Consider the following 26,468-nt stretch of genomic DNA (forward strand, 5'->3'; position numbering starts at 1 on the left):
TTTAGGGTTCAAAAGGAAAACCAAGAAAACTTAAGGAACTTCGGAAAGGAAAGTCCCTAACCAACCAAGGTGAGTGGTTATTGTGTGTTGTATTGTTGATATAATTTCTATATATAGGTAAATATATATAGGGGATAATGTTAAATTGGCATGATCAGGGATATATGTTTATTTGATTACTATGTTTGTTAAGATATTACTTATATGTTTGTTTTGGAAACTGAAGTTGTACCCGAGATATATAGTTAGCATGCTTGAAAAGGTACTTGACGGGAAAATATAGTCGGCTTCGGTCGGCGGGAAATGATAGTCTGGTGACGACCGACAGGAAATATAATCAAGCTACTTAAGCATAGCTAGCGGGAAAATAGTCGATGTGCACATTGGCGGGATAATAGGGTACAGGGAAAGTTTCCACAGGAATTGTTGATACATTGCTTTAATATACATGTGAAAGTGCTGGGGAAAGGTATGATCATGCCAGGGATAACCAGTGGTAAATTTGGGGATGTTCGTATTATGTAATAACCAGTGGTCGAGCTAGGGTTGATTGTTTTTAACCAGCAGTTAAGCTGGGGTTAATCCAGTGGTCTAGATAGAGAAATAATTGTGAACTTATGGTAATATTCTTGTTGACTATGAATTGATTTCCAAAAGGTATATTTCGGTAGTCAAAGTTAGTTTTTTTATCTAAAGGCACCACTCACTGGGCTTTATGGCTCATGTTTTCCATGTTTTATGTTTTACCCCCCCCAGGTAGCGGAAGGTGAGGAGTTCCAGGGTGCTGCTAAGGTCAAGGTCTGCCGCGTGCCACAGTTACACCTCCGGAGGGTTTTACAGTTGTTGTTGTAAACTTGTAATTAAGTCTTGAAGTTGTATAAATGTTACATTGTTGTAATAAAATGGGCCTACTTAATCAGTTGATTGTTAAATTTGTACATTGGTATTAGAGTTATTTTCGCAAGAGTTTTTAGGTAGTAAGTGTCAATAAAAGGGCTGATAATTGCTGCAGTCACGCCCTTTCTCAGGCTAAGAGGGTAGTCTGAGGCGGGGTGTGACAGAAAGTCTGTGAGCTTAAACGATCCATTTATGGGTTAAAACAAGCTTTAAGATCTTGGAATATAAGATTTGATACTGCGATCAAATCTTATGGCTTTGAAAAGAATGTTGACGAATCTTGTGTACACAAGAAGACAGTCAACAAGACTGTAGCATTCTTAGTTCTTTATATTGATGATATCTTGCTCATTGGGAATAAGACAAGCTTCCTTGTTGTCATAAAGAGATGGTTAGTAACACAATTCTAAATGAAATATTTGGGTGATGCTCAATACGTTCTAGGAATACAGATATTTCAGAATCGAAAGAATAGAACCCTAACACTATCTCAGGCATCTTATATTGACAAGATGTTGTCAAGATATAATATGCAAAATTCTAGAAAAGGTATGTTACCTTTTAAACATGGAATTTATTTGTCAAAGGAACAGTGTCCTAAGACACCTTCAGATGTTGAGGAAATGACAAGAATTCCATATGCATCTGCAGTTGGGAGTTCGATATACGAAATGTTATGTACACGACCTGACATATACTTTATAATTGGAATCATCAGCAAGTTCTAATCCAATCTAGGACACAGTCATTGGATTGCTGTAAAAAACATCCTCAAGTATCTAAGGAAAACGAGGGACTATATGCTTGTGTATGGACCTAAGGATTTGATCCTTACCGGATACATTGATTTTGATTACCAGACTGGCGTGGATTCAAGGAAATCTACTTCAGGATCAGTTTTCACTCTCAATGGAGGAGCTATAGTTTGGAGAAGCATTAAGAAAATTTGTATTGTTGACTCCACAATGGAAGCAGAATACATAGCCGCATGTGAAGCCGATAAAGAAACAATATGGCTACGCAAATTCTTGGCTGACTTGAAAGTAGTTCCAGATATGCACCTTCCTATCACACTGTATTGTGACAATAGTGGTGTTGTGCTAACTCAAAAGAACCAAGGAGTCACAAATGCGGAAAACATATTGAGAGAAGTACCATCTCATTAGAGAGATAATACACCGAGGAGACGTGATCGTCACGAAGATAGCCTCTGAAGACAACCTTGCTGATCAATTTACTAAGGCCATCTCGACTAAAGTGTTTGAGGGTCACCTGGTTGGACTAGGACTCCGAGCAACATAATCTAGGGCAAGTGGGAGAATATCTATGGTATTAGAGATGCTTAATTTATTGTATTTTTCCTTTATGTTTCTCAACATTACATTGCATATATTTATTCTCACTGGAGTTTTAGTCCAAGTGGGAGATTGTTGGGAATGTCCTAGAACTTGCAGTAGTATTATGAATGAAATTGTTCATTGGAGGGTCAGTGGGAACTTAAGGAACAAGATGTATTTACAGGGGTAAAATGGTAATTTTGACCCAGTTGTAATTACGAACGACCTGTGAAGGATCAACTTACTGATTATGGTTTATATGGACAGAAATATATCTACAGTAAGGAGAGTGCAACTATCGAGCTATAGTGGTATGTCTTGATAGTTAACAAATAGTAATTAATTTGATTAAAGAGTTTAATGAATTAATTACAGATCGTTGGAGCTCATGATCTGTAGGTCCATTAGGTCCCTCTACTAGCTCATTAAATTGGAATAATAAATTGAGTATTGATGTATGAAATTAGGATTATGAATTTGAAATGTTCGAATTCAATTTTAAGGTTTTCGATTGATTGTATATGATACAATTAAAAACGTTTAGTTTAATCAAAATTAAACGATATTCGAAAATCAATTAATATTTAAATTATGATTTAAATATAAAATTGATTTATTGGTGAAATTGATAATTAAAATTAATTAAAAAGTTTAATTAAAAATTAATTAAAATTAGTTTTATTTAAATTAATTTTGTAAAACGAATTTAAATAACAAAAGATGAAATGATTTTTTGAAATCATTTTAAGTTAATGGGATTTCTCCATTTTTTGGGAAAAACCCACTAACAAATGTTGATGGATTATCACCAAAATCCAATACCTTCTTGTAGTGATCTTCAAGTTGGAGCTATCCGTCATGCAACCCTGTATATTTGCATGAATTCTACTTATATATTGAAGCTCTATGCATGAAGATCATCAAGGCATTATGAGTTTTACTTGCTGAAGTGAAAAACTGAAAATCCTACACATCCCTCACTTGTTCTTCATCAATTCAACTTGATTTAAGTGTTTCCACCACACGTTCCAGCTTGAGCATAGTAGAGAAGATCTTGGTGGTAGTCCTCTTGAAGTTTCAAGCTCTATCTTGGTGGATTTCAGTTGAATTTGAGAAGAAAAATTTCAAAGGTAATATGTGTTTCAAACCCTTTTTCTGAATATCTTATAAACAACATGCTTAAAACTCAAATTAAATGTAGTTTATGTACTTATTGATTCTGAAGTCTTCTGTTGCATGATATTTCATTCCTTCACCAAGATCAAGAAGCTTCTTTCAATCCATAAATAGACCGATTAAGCCTACAAACCTTTCACTCTTAACCTGATCCCTCTGGTTGTTGCATATAGATGGTCTTCTCAACATTTCCATTTAGAAAGGAAGTCTTAACGTCCATTTGCCAAATCTCATAGTCATAGTATGCGGTAATGAACAAAAGTATCCTGGTAGACTTCAACATGGCAATAGGTGAGAAAGTCTCCTCATAGTCGGCTCCCTCAACCTGGGTATAACCCTTTGCCACAAGTCTAGCTTTGAAGGTTTGCACATTCCCATCTGCACCCATTTTCCTCTTGTAGATCCATTTACAACCTATAGGTTTTACCCCATCGGATTGATCTACAAGATCTCAGACCGAATTGAAATACATAGACTTCATTTCAAGATCCATAGCTTTGATCCATTCATCTTTGTCTACATCCTCCATTGCCTTCTTATAGAACAATGGATCCTCAACGTTGCCATCAGATATGACGACTAGAGTTTCTATTAAACCCATATAATGAATAGCCGAGTTCGCAACCTCCCACTATGTCGAGGCTCCTAGTTAAGGTGGATGTGACCTACTAGATGAATGAACCTAAACAACTCTTGTTGATGTACTTGTCCCTTCAACAACTCTTGTTGATGGTTCATTAATTTTGCTGGAAAGTTCATTCAATACTATCTTACTGCATGGTTTGTGCTCCTTATTCTGGTCCTTTTCTAACATAAACACTTTATTATCTTTAGGATCGTAGAAGTAACCACCTCTCGTTCCTTTGGGGTAACCTACAAATAGGCACAATTTTGAACGAGGTTTCAATTTCTTAGGATTAGCCTCAAGTACATGTGTTGGGCAACCCCAGATCCTGAAATGGCATAAACTACCTTTACGATTCCATAACTCCAAAGGTGTTCCAGAATCACTCTTGGATGGAACACAATTCAAAATATAGACTGCAGTTTATACTGCATGACCCCAAAACGAGTCAGGTAAGAAAGCATAACTCATCATAGATGGAACCATGTCCAACAAAGTTCGATTTCTCCTTTTTTATACACCATTCTACTGAGGTGTACCAGGTGTTGAGAGTTGGGATATAATTCCATGTTCTATCAAATAGTCTTGGAATTTTAGATCCATATACTCTTCAGCTCGATCAGATCGAAGTTTTTTAATTCTTTTTCTTAATGCATTTTCAACTTTAGCCTTATACTCCTCGAACTTTTCAAGGGCTTCAAACTTATGTTGCATTAAGTAACATACTCATATCTTGAATAATCATCAATGAAAGTTATGAAATATTCAAACTCTCCTCTTGCCTTAACATTTATAGGACCACATAGGTCCGAATGTACAACTTCTAAGGGCTCTTTTACTCTATGACCTTTTCTAGTAAAAGGTCTCTTAGTCATTTTACCTTTGAGGTACGATTTATATACAGGTAAAGAATTTTCTTCTAACTCACTTAGAAGTACACTCTTAACCAATCTCTCAATACTATTGAGATTTACTCGACCTAGCCTTAGGTGCCAAAGTTAGTCATTTTCTTTAGGAGAAATTTTCTGTCTTTTGTTTTGAGTTACTGCAGTTTTAAACAGTTCAATATTTAGGAGAGCCTTTATTGCTAACGGCCTAAACACATAAAGGTTATCTTCGAGATATGTAGAACAAATATTTACACCATTCTTGTAAATAAACACTTTATTTACATTGAAATTTAAAGAGTACTTTTGTTCTAATAAAAAAATTTCAGAAATCAGGCTCCTTTTCAAACTAGGAACAACATATATATTATCTAATAAAATATATGATTTCTATAAACAGAGTCGAAGTCCTCTCACTACTTTCACTGAGACAATGTTTCATGGATCATCATCTCACGAGTCTTTAGCTACCGTTAGGAATCAATTCCCTGAAATGAAGGACAAACGTGGTTAGTAGCGTCTAAATCAATTATCCAGGCTAAATCATCATTCTCCACTAAACATGTTTCCAACACAAGTAAATCACATTTACCTTGCAAGGCTAAATCATTATGCTAAGTATTTGGGATAGTTCCTCTTCCAATATCCCTCTTGGTTGTAATAGAAACATGTTCCCTTTGCAGTATTGGCCTTCTTACTTTTTAGGACAGCAGTTGGTGGGTTAGCCTTCCCCAGGTCTCCCTTTTTCTTCTACCACTTTTTTGTACCGGAAGAAAATGGTATAGACTTGGTTCTAGAAGTCGAACCTCTGTTGAAATTCTTAGAGGATGACCCTTGATTTCGTGAAGGATTGATAAGTCTGTAGCTCATTGAGTAGGGTGGTCAGGTTATAGTCTATAGCTCATTTGTACGAAACTGCAGAAAACTTTCAGGTGAAGTTTCCAAGATAAAGCTAACCTGATTAGCTTCATCAATGACATGCCTATTCATCTCTGCCTTGTTAAAGTGGACCATCATGTTTAGAATATGTTCTCGAACAGAGGCCCATCTTTCATACTGGAATTAAAGATGTATTTAAGAGTGGCATGCCTGAGCTGAGTGGACAATTATCTAAACATTCCCTTCAAGGACTCCATAATCTCACAGGTAGTGAGCATGAGCACATGCTTCTTGCCCAAGACTATAGATAAGCTTGCCAAGATACACTGATCACTTGTAGAAATACAAGTTATTATTCTCTCAAATTTGGAATAATTAGGATTATAAGTGATGTAAACACACTCATTATAAAGGAAAACACATGAAATTGTATATATGTGATAAACTCATGCAAAAGTATCTTCTTAAGTGAAAAACTACATCACTAACACACTTTAATGCAAAATTAAAAAAAAAAAAAAAAAAAAAAACTACATCACTAACACACTTTAATATAGAAATAAAAAAAATTCACTAAGTGTTGTAGACAAAGCCAACGCAAAGGGCATGCATCCAGCTTACCCAACACATGAAAGATACATTTGGCTCGTGCAATCCACGTCAAATCAGAACTTGCGGGCATGGGCATCTATTCGCGGAGTCTGATTAAGGTAGAATGGCAGGTGGCTGTCTCAGGGTATGGAATTTAATGCAATCACATCACTAAGTGGTTGAGTAGATTACCTATATAAGGAGGAGTTGCCTACAAATGAAGGAGTTAGCCAGTTAGCCAGTTAGCTAGTTAGAGAGTTAGTAATTTTTCACTTCTACCAACTGCAAGCAAGAAATAGAAAGGATGATAGTCAATTTCCACGGTTGGTAACGAGGTGTTGCCAGAGAGAAGCTCAAGAGAGACCTCTCCATTTGTAATTTTCAAAGTTGTTGTGTATGTGAATCTTTTGGCTTAATAAGTGCATAAAATTTGTTGCTTGAATTCACTTAATCAGTTGATTGAAGTGAAAACACAATTAGTCACTCGAGAGAGTAGTTAATTGTTGGATGCATTAAACTAGGGCATGAAGTAATTCTAGAGACAAAATTATTCATGTTACTTGTCTGTCCATTTTAACTAACGAATAAATCCTAGAGATAGGATAAGTGTGGCATCCGCATCGAGAGATGTTGAGCATGAATTAAAGAACAAATCTCCAATGCATCACACATACACTTAGATTTTAGCAGACATCTGTACCATTTCCATTTCATTGTCGTTGTGCTTATATAGGCTTGTTATTCCCACTAGGAAATCAACGGATATCATCTACGCTTAAGGCAATCATGGACGAAACCTTTTTCTCTGTTTATGAACTCTTGTTTCTTCTTACATGCATGCCAGTAGTTTAGTGTACATAACTAACGCACATCAAGCAATTAGGAAACCTCTATAATAGATCCAAAGGCCAAACCTACGTTAGTGTTCTCTAGAGTCCCTGTGTTCGACCCTAGGCTTACCAGGATACTTAGGTTAGATTTATACTCTGGTTTAGCTTAAGAGAACTTGTATGCACTAGCAAGGTGTGCACGAACATAAATCTATCATCAATCCAACACATAGCATCATTTTCATACTAAGAGATAGATTAAACACCTTTTTCATAATCATTCATTCTCATCATCATTTATCTCTAAAAGCACAAACACAATTAAAGCACGCAACATATACGTCCGGGCCTTTTCATTTGCCCTAATCCATCGCTCATATGCCTTCCGAACATTTTAGGTGGCATTAGTAGGTGGGACTTGAGGACGAATCTCAAGTCACCGATAATAAACATTATATTGATAGTATTTTTCCATGTGGCGTAGTTATCGCCATTAAGTTTGTTGGTGGAAAAAAGATTTAACATAGCGATTGTCATATTTGAAATTGCTGAAAACGTACAATTTATCTATGAGTTATACAAGCATTACCTAGTTTAGATAACCAATCAATTTAAAAAAATAAATTTGTGCACCCTATGTGACATCTATTTTGCAATGATGTTTTAGTGGGACAGGGTAAAAACCACCGTAAGGTGATCAATTACCCCTTTACTAAATTGAGACTATCTCAACGAATAATTACACCAGAACAACTTTTCTTCCTATTATTATTAGTCACCATTGTTTGGTCCCAAAATTTTTAACTTACTCAACAAATGTAACCCCTCATTTTAGATTCTAAAGTTCCACCTCAATGAGCCAACCATAGGAAAAAATCGATTGGGGTAAAAACTAAACCAATCCTATCCATTTCTAGAGTGTGAGTAAAAATTCATGAAAATGCCATCTGTAGGGGGACACAAGTAAAGGTGTCTTGAGGCTAAGCATGAAATTTTACTACAAACTAATGAGAGAGATCGCATGATGTGTTGATACATGTCCCACTCCAATTTACTATAAATACTCTCTCCATTCACTTTGTTATTAACCTATACAAACACCACCTGTAGGGGAACACAAGCAAAGGTGCCTCGGGGCCGAGTATAGGTCTCACGGTGTGAACTTTTAGGGAGAAATATGATTAAAAAAAAAGATGAAGTATCATATACCTCAATTTTCTCACATTGAGTGTTTTACCTATGGTTAATTAACTTAGAAAAATATGGCTAATTATTTTTACTAAGTGTTCCTTAACTTTGTCCAATGTAACATTTGCTTTGAATAGTTAAAAAATGTTGATTATTGTTCATTAAACACTTTGAAAAACTTTAATCAACCATTATATGCTTGTAACAAATCTATTTAATTCACCTTCCAGGTCAGCTCTTAGGTAGGGATGTTCTGTTTCTGTCAGTTTAAATACCCCAACCTAGATCGAACCATCCTTAGACAAAGGTCCCTTATTTGTTTTACAAATTTAATCTTTTATAACAAACCAATTTAATTCTATTAAACTGATTAAAAGATTAAACCTATTTCTAATCTTATTAGAAACTCTGTGATCATAAGTCTAAAGTTAATCAAATTCTAAACTATTTAAAAAATGATTTCAAACCTATGTTAGCATGTAACTTTTTATATATATTTTAATTTTTAATTTCATTTAACTTATAACTATTATAAAGTAAAATGAAACAAACTAAAACCTAAGATTGCATCTAATGACATACTTTAAAAATGATAACATTTATAATTTACCTAAAGTGGTGTCATGCAATATCCAATCTAATTTTTCATTGCGTACCATACAATAACAGTTATATACTAAAGTAATGAAAAGTAATAACATACATCCATACATAAGAAACTATATATTATAACATTTATAATATAAATGATCATGAATATGTTATTTATGCATGCAAATATATATTATAACCATTATATTATATGATGCATGAGCATGCTCAATAAAGTTCATGCAAGCTTATAATATAACAATTATATTAAAATGATACATGAATTTATGCATATCTATGGTAGGATTTTGACTATATGACATACATTATGACATAAATAAAATAAAATTAACATGCATCTAATGCATAATTAAACAACAATATTTTGGACTGGGATTGGCCTCTTAACCCTTAATTAAATTAATATAACTATTATATTAATTTAATTAATTAAAAAACTAATTATTATAAAAATTGTTGCTGAACTGCAGAAGGAACCGAACCACCGGTTCAAATTTCCTGGATCATGAACCGCTTGCCAAGCCGGTCTGCTTTGCGCCAACACGCCTCAGAGCGTCACAACCTTAGCATCATGATGCTACAAAAACTTTTTTCATTCACTAGCATCGCGCGCTCGGATACAACATTGCAGCGTTAGGGTACAGTGTCGCGGTTACTGTATAGAACGCCTTCTATACAGTATGTTCTTGCTTCGTTCTCCTCCGCTTTGGCCCCAAAAATTCTAGATCTTTGCCAGAAAACACCACCAATGACCCGGACTATAATAATTATATACTCGATAGCAAATTATGCCCAAAACAACATGCCCTTACAAATTGAATTGTAAATAAGCAACAAAAACTAAATAGACCAATACTGAAAACATCCAAAAATGCAATTCCCCATGCTCATCAAACATAAATGCAGGTACACTAAAATCCTACCATCAAATCTAAATTTAATTCCAGAAAAAATAAAATTGGGACTCAAAACGAGCACTTTGATACCAATTGAAGGACGTGTGAACACTCGTGTGGAAGCGGATCGTATCCAATTGTATTTTTATATAGAAAACATAAAGTACAGAGGATAGAAACCATAATATGCAATTAATAAACAACATGAGAAGTAAAATAAGAGGAATTGAAAGGGTTTGGAATTACTTACCCTTGAAGAATATTCTCTTCACAAAATTCCTCTCCAATCACGAATTCCTCGAATTCTCCTTGGAACACGAACACCCAAAAGTTACAACAACCAAAAGGCAAATAGGTAGACACCACCACAATGAAACCTCTGTATTCTCGGATGGTGAGTATCTTACGAGAATGTGTGGGCTTTGTATTATTTTGGATGAAAGGGAAAGTATTTTCTAGAGAAATTTTTTTTTTTAGAGGAGAAGTTTTTAGAGAGTTTTACTTGGGAGCCAATTCCAATTTTGCGTTTAATGCATGAGAAGATCAATGAATATCTCCAAAAAAAAAAAAAAAAAAAAACTTCCCACGTACCCGAGAATCGGGAGGGGGGTTATCAAATAACTCCTTAAAGAAAACTTATTATTTAGACATAATTCATTAAAAAACTAACTTTCAAATTAATTAGTTTAATAAATATGTATATGTGTGTGTATATATATAATAACTCACTTATTATATACATCATACATTAAACTATATGTTATATCTAATATAACATATCATATGTAGTATAACTTATAGTTTAATATTCTCTCATTTGACATAAAGTATTTAATATGAATGACATCCATATTAAATTTAACCTATAAATAGTGCGTGAACACAGCAACACAAACACAGCAGCAATGAGGACATCACCACAAAAGTTACCTTGTTATTCTCAAGGTGAGAATCAAGGAAAGTTTGGGCTTCCTTGGTTGATTTTGATGAAAATGATGGATTGTGATTTCTAGAGAGAAAATTGTACAAAGACAGAAGAAAAAGATGAAGAGTAAGAGAGATCTTCAGCGATTCAATTTCAAATCTAAAACACATCTCTTCAACCGCTCTATCTAAGGCCATTTGAAAGGTGTAAGGGAGTTATGAATAACTCCCTTCACTACTTGAAAATAACTGGGAGAATTTTTTAATTTAATTTTAATAAAATTAACTAATAATTAAACCATATATTATACCTCATATAATATATAACCTCTAGTTTATATTATGTCACATATAATATAACCTATAGTTTTGATATGAATCAAATTTACATTAATTTTAACCTATAGTTTTTATATGAATCATATTCATATAATTAATATTTGAATCACATTCAAATATTTATTTCTCTTATCAAACAATATATTATAATGTATCAACATACATTATATTAATTGTATCTCATATAATTAATTTGAACAATTCAAATTAATCCAAAATTAATTGATTCTTATTAATCCTTATTGAGCTAACAAGAGGACCTTATGAACCTACAGTTTTAGAAGCTCCAATGATACAAGATTAATTAATTAAACTCTTTAATTAAATTAATCCATATTCATTAACATCCGGTCACTTCATTAAAGACTGACAATTGCATTCTTCGCACTGTAGATCTATTCCTGTGTCCATACCAATCAATGATGCGTTAACCCTTCACAAATTGCTCTTACGTACATCTGGATCAAAATTATCGTTTTACCCCTATAGTTACATCTAACTCCTTAAGTACCACTGATTCTTCTAATGAACAATTAGTCACAGTCCCACTATAACTAGACCTCTCTATGGCCAGTGAGAGGGTGAGGCACCATATTGTTCAAGACCCAAAATCAATCCTTCAACAAGCAATTATCCACTTATCCTAATAACGAGAACGAGTGCATTCCTTATTGTATAGCTGCGTTCTCAGCTCCCCACTTGGACGAATCTAGCCGCCTTCACTCATACAGATCAAATGACTGCCCTCATAATCAAAAGTTCACAGCTCACTCAGGATTAAGGTCAGGTCACCTATGGTCATCCTAGTGAAATATAAGTCTCTTCAAGCAACAATGTAACAGAAAGAAACTAGTCATTTCATGGTTCGGTCTTATACAAACTCTTTGTATAGGATACCCTCACTCAAATGTCTACATATGAATGATTGTATTTAAATGATTTGTAACACTTTACAATAATTGTAACAATTACAAAATAAGTCGTATTCGTAGTGTTACCAGTATAAGGTACCCAACTTTATCCATCTACTACAGACCATTCAGGTTATTACTTAAACAAGATCTACCTGTATGTCACCACGTACATGTTTAAGCTTCATCAAATGACCTTGGATCTTAGTTTATTAGTTTTTGGGTTTTTGCAGTTAAATGTCAAATAAAATAACAACTTATTTTATTAAATAATCTGTCTGTACAAAATAAATTACAAACTAAAAAACCATGAGATTTAGGGCATCAACCCCAATAAGAAGTGCTACAAGGTTTCCATTAGGGAAACCAAGGCCACATAAAACACCAATCCCAACAAGCCTCATGTTCTTCCCCTCCATTGGATGCTGTTTTGAAAGAATATATGTAGAAGAACAACATGTCATTGCAGATTTAGGCATCGTTAATTCAAAACTTAGAGCTTCAAGTGGGTAAGATAGTTGAAGAGCTAAAAATCGGTCGTGAGGAACATTGTCGAGTAATATGGAAGTCCCTAGGAACTCAGAAAGTTCAAGTAAAGAGTAGTGTTTGATGGTGACACTAAGAAGTGGGAGATCTTTGACCACTAATAAATCAAAGACAAGCAACCCATCAATCCAACGATTAATCGACCAAATCAAAACAACCAATGATCAATAAACAACAGATAAACCAACACAAGAAAAGTCGATGTAGAATGACTCGACGCAATGCAAGAAGGAAAAGAAGCAAGATTCAATGAAGGATAACGAACGCAAAGTCTCATTTGTGAGCACTTAGACTACAGATGCAACACCTGAGTTACGTCCACCTCCACCTTTTCCGAATTGACTTAAGAAAAAGAATGACGAAAACTAATTTAGAAGCTTTCTTGATGTATTCAAAAAACTTCACATGAATATTCTACTGGTAGAGGCCCTTGAGTAAATGTCGAGCTACATTAAATTTTTGAAAGATATCCTATAAAAAAAACAAAAAAAAGGAAACTCGGTAAAGTTGAGATTGTCGCATTAACATAAGAAAGCAATGCATTCTTTAAGCATAATATTCCTGAGAAGATGTAGGACCCCAACAGTTTCACCATTCATTGCTCAATAGGAAGGATAGACGTAGGTCACACATTATGTGATCTGGGAGCAGTATTAACCTGATGTCATTATCCATCTTCAAGAAATTGGGGATTGGAGAGGCTCAACCTACAATTGTATCCCTCTAGCTCGTTGACAAATGCATCACACATCCAGAGGGCAAAATTCAGGATGTGCTTGTTCAATAGACAAGTTTATATTTTCCATAGATTTTATAATATTGGATTATGAAGCCGATAGAGACATACTTATCATTCTTGGCAGACCCTTTTTATCTACTAGAAAAGTTATGGTAGATGTCCACCAAGGCGAGCTAATCATGTGCGTAAATGATCAGTAGGTGAAGTACAATGTATTCAATGCATTGAAATATCCTGATGAATCAGAATCATGTAATCTATAAGAGGATATGGAATGGAGCAGTGACAGTGAGGGGATTGAATCAGACTTCCTATCAGTGAGTAATGAGGAAGAACAATCCATTGAGTCCCTTTATGCATTAAGTGACTTGAAACGAAAACTTGAATCCCTTGACCTTGAAAATCGAGAAACAAAGAAAACGAAGCCAACACTTGAAGAACCACCATCCCTAGCAATGGCGTTGTTGCGTTGAATATTGATAAAGAATTATGCACTCTATGTATTACAAGTTTTCTTATATTAATCCCTAGTGCAAACTTAATAGAGGTATCCTGGTGAGAACCAAGGTCAGACATAGGGACTTTGTACTAAAAATAAATGTTGAACTTAAATATTGAAATGACACATGCATAGGTTAAATGAATACGTTGATAAATGTTTGTACAACTAAATTGATTAATTAATTACAAGTGATGGTGAGAATGGATGAAGGTGAATGGTGAACACTTTAAATTTTTCTGTTTTAGCATTCTATCATAAGCATGTATGTAGTGGGCACTTTAGTCCTAAACGAATTGCTAAAAAAAGAAAAGAATTCATCATTAGGGACACACCTCCTAACAATTTGATCAGAATAAAATTTCCACAAATACGACTCTTTCCAGACATAATATTTGGACTCATTCTTAATTTTATCATGCATATGCTTATTCAATCCATAAAGGAATTCACCTGTGGTCAGATAATTAACGAGGTCTGCATACTAGGGAGTCATGTAAATACCGTTTGCCTACATCAGTGTATGGTCAGGGAAGTCTCCATTAGAATAAGAGACAACCACCTTTTGCCACTAGTCTGCTCAAGTGATCAGAAGTGACATTTTCACACCCTTTTATGTCTTGAAGCTTCAGGTTAAACTCTTAGAGGAGAAGAACCCACCTCAATATTATGAGTTTGGACTCCTTTTTCGACATAAGATACCGCAAAGCTGCATGATTAGAAAAGACAATAACTTCAAATCCAAAAATATAAGAACAAAATTTTTCAAGAGCAAAAACAATAGCTAAAAACTCTTTCTCCTTCATGGTGTAGCTACATTGGGTCGGATTCAGGGTCTTTGAAGCGTAGTAGATCACATGATGCTTCTTATTCACCTTCTGGCCCAAAACTGCTCCAACAGAATGGTCATTCGCGTTACACATGATCTCGAAGGGAAGATCCCAATGAGGAGCTTGAATAATCGGAGCACACAACAGGGCGTTCTTTAGCACATCGAAGTTTTCTTTGCATTCATCACTATATTTAAAATCCACATCCTTGTGAAGAACATAGGTCATTGGTTGAGAAATCTTGCTGAAATCGTTAATAAACTTGCGGTAGAAACTTGCATGCCCAAGAAAAGATTGAACCTCCCTCACGTTTGTGGGGTAAAGGAGCTTAACAATAACATTAACTTTAGTAGGATCAATCTCGATACCATGCTGAGAAATAATATGTCCAAGTACAATCCCTTACGATGCCATAAAATGAAAATTTTCAAAATTAAGCACAAGGTTCGACTCAATATATCGCTCTAGTACCTTTGATAAGTTTGACAAACAATCATGAAATGAGTCCCCATAAACAGTGAAATCATCCATAAAAACCTCCATACAGTTCTCTATAAATTTAGAAAAGATACTTATCATGCAACACTAAAAAGTACCTAGAGCATTACACAGCTCGAACGACATCCCTCTGAAAGAAAAGGTGCCAAAGGGGCATGTAAAGGTCGTCTTCTATTGATCTTTCTGGTTAATCGGGATATGATAGAATCCCGAAAAACAATCAAGAAAATAGAAGAAAGGCTTTCCAATTAGCCACTCAAGCATATGGTCTATAAATGGGATGGGAAAGTGATATTTCCTAGTAACGACATTTAACTTCCTAAAGTCTATGCACATTCGCCATCCATTTTGAATTCTTACAAGAATTAACCTACCCTCTTCATTTTTAACTATAGTAACACCTGTTTTCTTAGGTACTACTCGTATGGGGCTAATCCACTCACTATCAGCAATAAGGTAGATAATACTTGCATCAAGGAGTTTAAAGACCTCTTGCATCACGACTTCCTTCTGTACGGGATTCAAACGCCGCTAGGGTTGTTGACATGGCTTTGCCCCTTCTTCAAAAGTGATCTAGTGCATACACCGTGGGGCTAATACCTTTGATGTCTATGAATGTCTACCCAATGGCAAACTTGTATCTTTGCAAGACCTTCACAAATTGCTCTTCTTGCTCAATAGTCAAATTCTTTGAAATAATCACGGGGAACGTTTCAGTTTCTCTAAGATAGGCATAATTTAGATGGTCAGGAAGCTCCTTCAATTCCACTATAGTTGCCTGCATGACAGAAGGAAGCACCTTTTTAGACGAATCATTATCAGAACGAGAAGGCATACTTACAGATTTTGTCATGGATAAAGTGGGAAGCTCCTCAACTGAGATCAATTTGCCTGAATCATCCTCGTCATCATCATAGATGTCCTAAACTACTTCATGCTGAAGACAATCAAATATGTCAATCTGGCACAAAGACTACACATGCCCAACGGTGGGGGACTTCATAGCATAAAAAGTATTTAATTTAACTACCTCACCTATTAAACTCAATTGACAATGTACCTTCATCCACATCGATCTTGATCTTGGTTGTTTTTATGAAAGCCGATGAAAAAAGATCAATGCAGATGAAATCGACATGGGTTCTTCCATTTTAAGAATGTAAAAATCAGCAGGGAAAAGAAGGTCATTAACTTGAACAAGGACATCTTCTATGATTCCTAATAGATGAATAAAAGAAATATCAGCTAATTGTATTACTACTCTAGTCTCAATTAAGTCTTTTAATTTTAGTTCTTGGTAAATGAAGTATGGCATTACATTAAAGGACACACCAAGACCTAACATAGCTTTCTCTATCTTTTTCTTCCCAATCACACAAAGAAAAGAAAACATACCTGGATCCTTTTATTTTTCAGGAAAGTTCTTTTGAAGGATCGCAGACACTGATTGAATTACCACCATCCTCTCCTTCTCTTTTGCTTGCCTCTTCCTCATGCACAGTTCTTTAAGAAACTTGGTTCAAGTGAACTTACCCTTGGAGAACTATTCTTCTCATTCCTTCGAACTTTGCTGCACAATCGTTCACCAAACACGTGTTAGGGTTGATGCCCTAAAGTCTTGTATCCTGTAGTTTGTAAACAGTTTGTTGTGTTGTTAATATATGATACTTACTTCACATCTTGAATTTTTTGCTCATTTACTTGTTGTATTTGCTTTACCACAAACCAATAAACATAAAATTCCTGGTCATCTGTATGTGACTCAAGCATGTGGAATATATTTATTTTCGTTTTTAAGAGATTAAAATGATATTTTGTTTAAAGTTCAAACAAACAGAATAAATTAAAGTGAAAATACGACCAAAATGAACGAGTTGAAATTTAGTCTGAATGTAAATTTCGAATTAAAAGGAGTACAATTGTACTACATATAAAGAAAATAGATTGAAGAATATGTAATTGTAAATTTTTTCCTTTTTCATGAAATAAACTTTGACCAGCAAAACTTTGGCCGGACAAATAATTATAACTAAGCGAATCCAACATTGCCACGTCAACAAAACAGCTAATTAAGTAGGACCAACTTATCTGCCACGTGTCGGCTATCCGACCACACACACTTGACCATAGCATCACATCTTAATCTTCGCGGTTTTCCACAATCTCTCTACTCCCTGTCTCGACTGTCTTCACAATCGGCATGCCTCTGCTCTTCCTCTGTTTTCTTCTACAGTTTTCATCTCTCCTTCCGGCGTCGTCTGCGGCGGCTACAGGTGGCGATGCCCGCAGTGGCGACAGCATAGTCTTCACCACCCTCGGAAGGTCCTACTACACCTTCGATATCTTCACCCTACCGGCTGACGGCAACAGCTACCCTTCTACAGAAATCCAAGTCACCGACGGCCAATCCGTCAATTTCAATGGCCATTTCCCTTCCGCGTCGCCATCTCCTTCCCTAATATCTCTTTTAACGAACCAATCACAGTTCTTAAGGCCGGATTTGGAAGTCGTCTATGTCACAGAGAGAAACGGAATCTCCAAAATCTTCTACGATGTTATTTTCGGCGGTACTGGAATTAGCGCTAGACGACGGTCGGAGCTGGAAATTCCTCATCGACTGCAAATTTCCCTTTTGGATGATGAACAGGAAAACGAAGTTAGGGTTTCTTTCAAAGATCGGCCGAGTTTAAGTGGCGATTATTTGGTGTACGTGTCGACTCACGATGACCCTGGTAAGTCCAGAACGAGTTGGGCGGCCGTGTACTCAAAAAATTTGAAATCGGGTATAACTCGGCGATTGACGCCCTATGGACTCGCCGATTTTAGCCCTTCTGTTTCGCCTTCTGGAATTTGGACGGCTGTGGCTTCTTACGGCGAGAATGGTTGGGCTGGTGAGGTGGAAGAACTAAGTACTGATTTATACATCTTTCTAACTCGCGACGGAAGTCGCCGAGTTAAGGTTGTCGAACACGGTGGCTGGCCGTGTTGGGGCGATGATTCAACTCTGTATTTTCACCGGAGAGGCGATGATCAGTGGCTGAGTATATACAAAGCAATTCTACCGAGTCATGGAGAAATTTCTCCTGATTCAGTGAAAATCGAACGACTCACTCCACCTGGTTTGCACGTCTTCACTCCGGCCACTTCACCGACTAACAAAAACCTCATCGCCGTTGCAACGAGAAGACCCGATTCATCTTTTCGCCACATAGAGCTGTTCAACCTCGTCACCGGAGAGTTCAAGGAGCTGACAAAAAAGGTTTCGCCTAATTCTCACCATTTTAATCCGTTCATCTCCGCCGACGGGACTCGTATCGGTTACCACAAATGCAGAGGGGAGGGCGATGGAAGAAAAAGCAACCCCCTATTCTTCGAGAACGTTCGTAGCCCTGTTTCTAATTTATCCTTATTTCGATTCATCGGTTCTTTTCCCTCTTTTTCGCCCACCGGTGACCGTATAGCCTACGCAAACTTCCCGGGATTATACGTCATCAATCCGGACGGTTCGAACAAACGGGAGGTTTTCTCGGGCGCGGCGTTCTCCACAGCGTGGGATCCAGTGCGAGAAGGTGTAGTGTACACCAGCGCCGGTCCCGATTTTGCGCCAGTGAGTTCTGAAGTCGACATCATTTCAATCAACGTTGATGACGACGAGAGAAATATCAAGAAGCTGACGACGAAAGGTGAAAACAATGCCTTCCCATCGCCGTCACCCGACGGGAAATGGATCGTTTTCCGGTCGGGTAGAACCGGGTACAAGAACCTGTACATAATGGATGCCATCGACGGTGAGAGCAAAGGGCTTCACCAGCTTACGGAGGGACAATGGACAGATACGATGTGTAGTTGGTCGCCGGACGGCGATTGGATCGCATTTTCATCGGACCGGGACAATCCCGGTGGCGGTAGTTTCGATCTGTTCTTGATCCACCCGAACGGAACCGGGTTGAGGAAGCTGTTTCAAAGCGGGTCGGCGGGTCGGGCGAACCACCCGAATTGGAGTCCGTACGGGAAGGTTCTAGTGTTCACTACGGACAATGCGGGGATATCTGCGGAGCCAATATCGAACCCACATCACTATCAACCCTACGGTGAGATCTACACTATCAAAATGGACGGCTCAGATCTTCATAGGCTGACTCATAACTCCTACGAGGATGGGACCCCCACGTGGAGTCCACGTTACATCAGCCCCGTAAACGTGGAGAGTTTATATGATGAGGAACCATGTGGCTTTGAAGATTGTCACTGGCTTAAACAAAAGAAGAAGGCCCATAATGATATTAGGCCCGTCTTGACTGGGCCTCGATGCAGTCCATAAAATATCAACTGGGCCCTCCACAAACCCAAAGTCCATCTCCTCTAAAGGTGGTAAATTTGGAATGTACTACTGTGTTATATATATTATATAATTGAAAGAAGATATTGGTACGTAAATAAGGGTTGTACTTTCTACCTCCATGTTTTTGTATATAATAAAGAAATGTTAAGATATATCTGAGTTGCCTCCCTTCATTTTAGTATAGTACATTATTGCTTCTATATATCAAAGTTTTGAAGAAATATGACAATAGAAGCATATGAACTTTGTACAAATCTCAGCATTTTGGTATTCGATAATTCGTTACAACGCTACAACAAACCGCCGAGATCCTGATGTTGTGGAGAAAAACTAGTGGCATTGGCTTACATCAAAAGCTATGATGAGAAAAAGCTTACAAAGCGGGGGGGGATCAACAAAAATGAGGGGAGGGGAGGGGCATTTTATGTCTCTCTCTATTTTCTAACTGCTGTTAAGTCAGGCTGCTGCTACATCTAATCCAACAGAGCATTGGAATACAAATTTACTGTGTTTGATTCTGGAAGAACTCCGGAGGTATCGTCGGAGGGCAGTACTTCTTCGCCACGTGTTTGTACTGAGGCAAAAACCATCAAAATATCAGTATAAAAACATAAAGAAGCCAAAAGAACAACGTAGTATATTTCTCTCTGATGCTAACCTTATGCTGGCTGTATTTCTCTCTGATGGCTGGTAAGCTAGAATTGTGGGTGTTACAGCAGAGGCGATGCAAATCCTTAACGCAGTCGACAAGGTCGGATGGCTGATAATGTGTATAATGCTGCAAGGTGGAGTTCTGTACCAAAGATGACAAGAGTATACTGTATAAGCTTAATTGGTTTATTGGCAGGCTACTCAAATTCCATGTTATTTTATTCTCATTCACGATAAAATGGTAGGGAAGGAAACATAGATGAGTGGCATACCCATGGTCTCTTAGTTGGAAGAAGTATGAACTTTGCCAAGAAGATCGCCGAGGCAGCCACAAGTGATGGTGCGTAGCAAAGCATACTGTATTCTAAAAGAGATAATTCGGCAAGGAAGTTGGCCAAGCATTCCAACTGCATTGATGAAACCTCGTCGGTGGTGCCTTGAGCAGCACGAACAAATCGCCTATACAACGAGAACAAATCAGAAATTACGAGATCATTGGTAAATGTAGGAAAGTGAAAGAACAGAAGCGTTACCAACATCATCATAAGCATCGACTTACCTTAAGAAACATTTTGGTGTTGGAGCTGTCATTTCAAACTTCAAGTAATTCAAGACAGAAGATTCCATTTGCAATACCTCTTCTTTAAAATATGTGTTATCAGTTATATAACAAAATTCTTCCACTTGAGGTGCACAGATCTCTTCATATTTTCTAGAAGTATACAATCTTACTAGTTAATATCAGACCATCAAATCAAAAGGAAATTTATAGGGAAACAACATTAATGGTTTGGGATTCTTACGAAGCAATCATCATGCAAGCAACACCAAGCAACTGTAATCGTTGTCGATCCATCGAATTTCCTGATAGGTATCGATCAATGTAGTTCACTGTCAAATATAGAGTATCTGGCACGAGCCTATACTCTTCTGCTACCTACAAATGGAACTTAAATAGTTATAGTCAAACCTTAAAGAATGAAGAATTGACTTTGAAAACCAATAATGTCAACAAAAAAAAGTTACCTCCACAAGCCAATCAATCAGTATGCCACGCATATTTGAATTTATTTCCTTCTGAATTTTCTCCATGAAATCTGTAGAAGGCCTTTTCTTTGCCTGAACCAATAACAACACAATGGAAAGAATTTGAGAACAAAGAACTCAAAATAAATCTTTAGATTATAATTAAAATTCTGGAAAAAAAAATTAAAAGAAAAGAAAAAGAAAAAGAAGATTATCACCTCAGATGCTCGCAAGTGCTTGTAAATATCACAAGCAATTGTAGCACATTGCTGGGGATCCATGAAATCGATATCTACATCAATGATATCGCCATCTGTTGCCATTTCTGTGAGTACATCTCTATTGCATATACTACCTACAAAGGGGAACCAAACAAAAAACAATCAATTCATCTCAATTCATTACCAATGTTTTCAAAATTATTTCCTCAAAAACTAATCCATGAGCTTACCTTTAATTGGTGCTTGACTACTAATTGGTGCCGGGCCTGAAATGCAGAGACTGCTTTTAGTTTTCCTCTCAACAGAATCAACTGCTGGGACATCAGTATTGTCCAAGTACTCGACGTCGGGACTCTTAAAAGAATCACAGGTAGACATAGTTTCATCTAAGGAAACTGATACTCCATCTGATTTAGAGGGAGAGACATCCATACAACTAGAGACAGCCGTGGCATCAGTTCTTGAGAAAGCTGTAGCATTGCTAGGAGCAACTGCATTCGTCGTTTTGACATCAACCAATGTGGTCGAATTGGTCACCGGCAAGTTAGTGCTGCGAGTTCTAGCAGGGGAACTCTTTCTGGCCTTGACAGCTTTGGTTGCACAAGGCACCTGCAAATTTGAAATTCCATTTCGTAATGCTTCAAAATCATGGTTGATTATAGGTTAAAACAGTAAAGAGTACAGATATTTAACAATGGAACTGCGTTCCATTGACAAGATTTAAACAAACAAAGAGGCACATGCCGCTGTCATAAACTTTAAAAAAAAAAAAAAGGATTTGACCAAAAATCATATCCAAATTGTAAATCCGAGGACTTGTTTGAAAGAAGAAAAAAAATCATTGTATATATCGATTTCTCATACTTGTTCTTCAAAAGGAAACAAACACAGCTATGAAAACATAACAATGCTAGAAAAATATAATAGTGATATCTCAGCTACCCAAAAACCTTGAGAAGTGACACGCTGAATATAAAATTGTTATAGGAATGTAGACCCCTTCTTGTTATAAAGATCCGCCCATAATTTTAATCTTAGCTACTTGCTACAAAGTTTCTTGATTGACGGAAAAAACCAAGGAAATGATAAGAAGATCCCATTTCCCAGTCAAAGTTTCGGCGAAAATCCAGACAGCTCAACCCTTTATTAATGAACAATTCAAAGAATTCAGGCGACATTTTTCATCCATTGTCATTCAGCCTCTAGCAATCTAAAGCGGTGAACAACCATACTAATAATAAGCAATCCATTTCAGAAAACCCCAAAACCCAAAATCCAAAACCCCCTTAAGAAAATAACCAAATAATAAAAAACCCTACTGAAAGAAAAATATAAAAACCCACAAAAAAAAATCCAAGACAATGAAAAGAAATCAAACAAAAACATAATCAAGACTCAGGTGTAAAGTAAGTAGGTACCATAATAGCAGGCGGAACAGAGCTTTTGGCTGCACTATGAGACACATTCTTAAAATTCGTTAGGTTACCAAGTGGCGCTCGCTTCTTCGCCAAGTGTGGTGGAACCGCCATAACCTTTCCTACATTGTCCGACGACGAGGCCGAGGACGCTTGTCGTTTGGCCAACGACGACGTCGTCGACGACGAAAACGAAGGACGGCGATTATGGGTAGACATGGCGGATCGAATCAAACCCAGTTGAGAATTCGAGAGTAAAATTCAAAGAAGACTTCAAATTTCTCTCTAATTTGAATTTCAGCGTTCTTGGCGTTAGAGAGAAAGAGAGAGAGAAACACCAAGAAAGCAAAGAATCAAAAATCAAAACAACAAAAGGGAAAAAAGGGGGGAAAGAAAAGATAGTTAAAGTTCTTGGAGTTTGAAAGGGAATTACGATTTCATGAGAATTTTGATTTTGAAGATTGAAGAAGAAGAAGAAGAAGAAGAGAGCGTTATCGAAAGTGAAAGAGAAGGCAAGTGTGGATTTATAATAAAGGGGGCTTTAATTACAGTTTTTGCTTTAGGGCGGGGAATTTTGATGATTTTGAATTCGGAAAGATCCTGACCGTCGATTCAACGCTCGGTATTCGTTAGGAGCGGACATTGAAAGTGGGGTCCATTTTAAGCTACTTAGTTTCACCTGTGGGTTACTTTGAGAGCGTCACAGACGAATGTGTTACCGCCATCTGTAGAGTCCTTGTCGGACTTTGTGGGGGCCTTTTTACACCATTCGAAAGTATACAAGGCTGTCAGATTAGAATTCAAGTTTATTTGAATTTGAATTCGAAACGGTCACTGAATCTGTCTTTTTTTTCTTTTATTTATTTATTTCTTTTAGTAACCTTCTAAACGCTGCAAAGAAAAAGAGAGAGAGAATTTATTTATTTATTTATTGGTTTTAGGGAAAATTAGGTTAGTCATGGCAATTGTAGAAAGTATTATGAAATAAAAGGATCTTATTACACCGAAAATATCTCTCCGTAACGCCGGGGCAATGAAATAAAAGATTAGTCAAAGATCAAAAAATATATATATATATATTGCCTTATTTGTAAGCAAAATATAAGGTATGTTATTTTATTCACAAAAAATATATATACACGTACGATATTATAAAGAAATATTTTTATCAATAGAAAAAATGTCAAACTCTTTATAAAAATAGCAAACAAATGACACTAATAAACTTCTATCGATATCTATCACACGATATCAATGAAAACTGATAGAATCTATCAAAGAATAATGAATTTTGTTATTTTATGTAAATAATTTCTTTTATTTTTCTATTTTTAAAAATTTTCGTATTCTATACGGATATATTATAAAATCAAATGAATAATTTATTATTATTATTATTATTACAAATACAGAAACCTTTTCTGAATTAGAGTAGAATAATTTAAGTTAAATCTGTATTGAACCTAAATTTTGATTTGCATAATATTATTATTACTACTACAAATACAGAAACCTAAATTTAGTCTTTCGAAGTTAATTTTCATCTGACTTTGTTAAATAATTAAAATAATTATTATACAAAATGTGACTATGTTTTTCAAAATTTAGAGTAAAAATGCAAATAGATATTCAATAGATACTAAATTTAAAATTTATTAAAAATATTATTAAAATTATACAATTAAAAGTATAAGAATTAATAAATTTTAAAATATAGATACCAAAAATAATATTTTAACCATTTTTTTTAGAGTCTCCAACTCATTGAATTATATTCTGATTGACCCTTACAAATTTGATTAGCTGCATAGTTCATCTCAATTAATGGGACAAAAAAACCACTAATCCAATTAAACTATTTCAGTCCATTTACTTGTTTGCCCCTTGATTTTTAAATTTTCTCATCTTATCCTAATGCAATTAACTATGTAAATGAAAAATTTATCGTAATAATTGTAATTATATGATCAAATTTTTAATTATAAAAATTAAATCCTCAAATATTAAAATTATACCGTCAAACATACATAATTATAAAAATTTTAATAATGATATTAATCGAGATTCAATTATTATTTATAATCTAATTTTAAAATTTTATAAGTTTAATTATTAGAATATTATAATTAAAAATTTAACGGTAAAATTATAACTATTATCATATTTCAAAGATAATTTTTATAATTTATTATTCTTTCTTTGACATAGTAAAATCATTTATAATAGATATAGAAAGCCCACTAAAAAAATAAAAACTTAATTTGAGAAAAAAACACAAATGACTAATTTAACGATGGGAATAGGAAAACCCCACTAGATGGAGACACTCGGTTGTCTTATTTGTTATTAAATATATATTTCAATTTCTTGTAGGTTGGACTTTTGTTGTTTATTTTATTGGTTTTCGAACTCAAGAGGGCAATGTCACCAATATTAATTCAAAATTCACTCACTTTGAATTTTGAATTCAAATAGTAACGCTACAAATTTTTTGATTTCGGCTTCTATTTATTTATACATTTTTCCTCTTCTTAATAATAAGACAATACTACAATATCGCCTAATCTATTAATAATGTTGAATGATCTAATATTTGGAACTGAGTGAGTAAAATTATCACAGTCAGTCAAGTCAGTCATGGTACAACAGTTATTTAAATCCTCACGACTTGGTTAGAGACTTAAATGATGTATATTTGGTGACCGTATTGTTAATATACCTAAGTTTTTTCCTAATAAATTTATTTCAATTAGAGGTTTAATTATCGATGGTCAAGTACACTAGTTTAGTCAAAGCGGGTATACTGTTAGCAACTAAAAGGTTTATTGTTTGAATTGCATACCTCTATTATATAAAAAAAAAATATAAAAAATAAAACACTAGTCCAACACAAGAGTAAAGACTACATAAAGTTGTATCGAAAACTCATAAAGGTGGTAAGCCAACCTATGTGAGTTAGACATAGCTAGCCAACCCTAGTGATAACTGGCCAAGGCTAACAGTCATGGTTTGTTTGATGTTGTTTTCTCCCCTATAATCGACAATCTAAGGAGTTTCGATGATATTTTCGTATAGGATGTCAGAATTTTGTCCTAAGCTACTTCATCTAAAGAAAAAAACTTGCTAAGAGTATAAATAGAAGTGGAAGATAATATAGTACACGGTAAGTGACAACTACTCTAACTTTGTTTGTGATATTCATAAACTCAATTGTAATTTTACCGTCTGAGTATAGGTAGTTTAGCACCAAGCTAATATACAATCCTTTTATTTTTTATATATTACATTTTAAACTACCTTTGATTTAAAAGAATGATGAGAATGATAGAGAAGTAAAAGAAAATTGAATCAATCGAAAAATAAGATCCGGACTACAAACTTTTTTTATCGTTAACACATTTTATATACTAGTTGAGTGATGTTCACTCTAACTTAAAAAAAAGTAATTTTTTTTTAAAAAAAATATCTAATCTGATTCAAAATAAAGCTTACTTATAGAATTTTGTTTTTTTTTTTAAAAAAAAATTTATTTAACTTACTGCTTTTCATTAATAATAATTCGTGAGGTCCAACTCTAACTGTATAGGCTAGCAATAAATTTTATGGAAA

The 26,468-nt window shown here is 35.3% G+C and overlaps 2 protein-coding genes across 2 annotated transcripts; one reads left to right on the forward strand and one right to left on the reverse strand.

Annotated features, from left to right (window-relative positions):
• The first annotated feature begins 17,076 nt into the window (after positions 1–17,076).
• On the forward strand, positions 17,077–19,698 carry LOC120075362 (uncharacterized). The gene has a single exon (XM_039028683.2). The coding sequence runs from the start codon at positions 17,405–17,407 to the stop codon at positions 19,523–19,525; it is 2,121 nt and encodes a 706-aa protein (XP_038884611.1). The 5' UTR covers positions 17,077–17,404; the 3' UTR covers positions 19,526–19,698.
• Positions 19,699–19,781: 83 nt separating this feature from the next.
• Positions 19,782–23,362, reverse strand: CYCA1;2 (CYCLIN A1;2). Its single transcript, XM_090312834.1, has 9 exons — positions 22,863–23,362; positions 21,675–22,053; positions 21,442–21,578; positions 21,224–21,316; positions 21,001–21,134; positions 20,757–20,909; positions 20,470–20,656; positions 20,205–20,339; positions 19,782–20,120 (listed from the first exon to the last, which is right to left on the reverse strand). Exons 1-9 carry the CDS (start codon positions 23,076–23,078, stop codon positions 20,049–20,051), a joined length of 1,506 nt encoding a protein of 501 aa, XP_090168960.1. The 5' UTR covers positions 23,079–23,362; the 3' UTR covers positions 19,782–20,048.
• Between the last annotated feature and the right edge of the window lie 3,106 nt (positions 23,363–26,468).

Source organism: Benincasa hispida, chromosome 4 (assembly GCF_027475165.1).
Source record: "Benincasa hispida cultivar pf3 chromosome 4, pf3_genome.v1.1, whole genome shotgun sequence".
In the NCBI taxonomy this organism is placed as follows: Eukaryota; Viridiplantae; Streptophyta; class Magnoliopsida; order Cucurbitales; family Cucurbitaceae; genus Benincasa; species Benincasa hispida.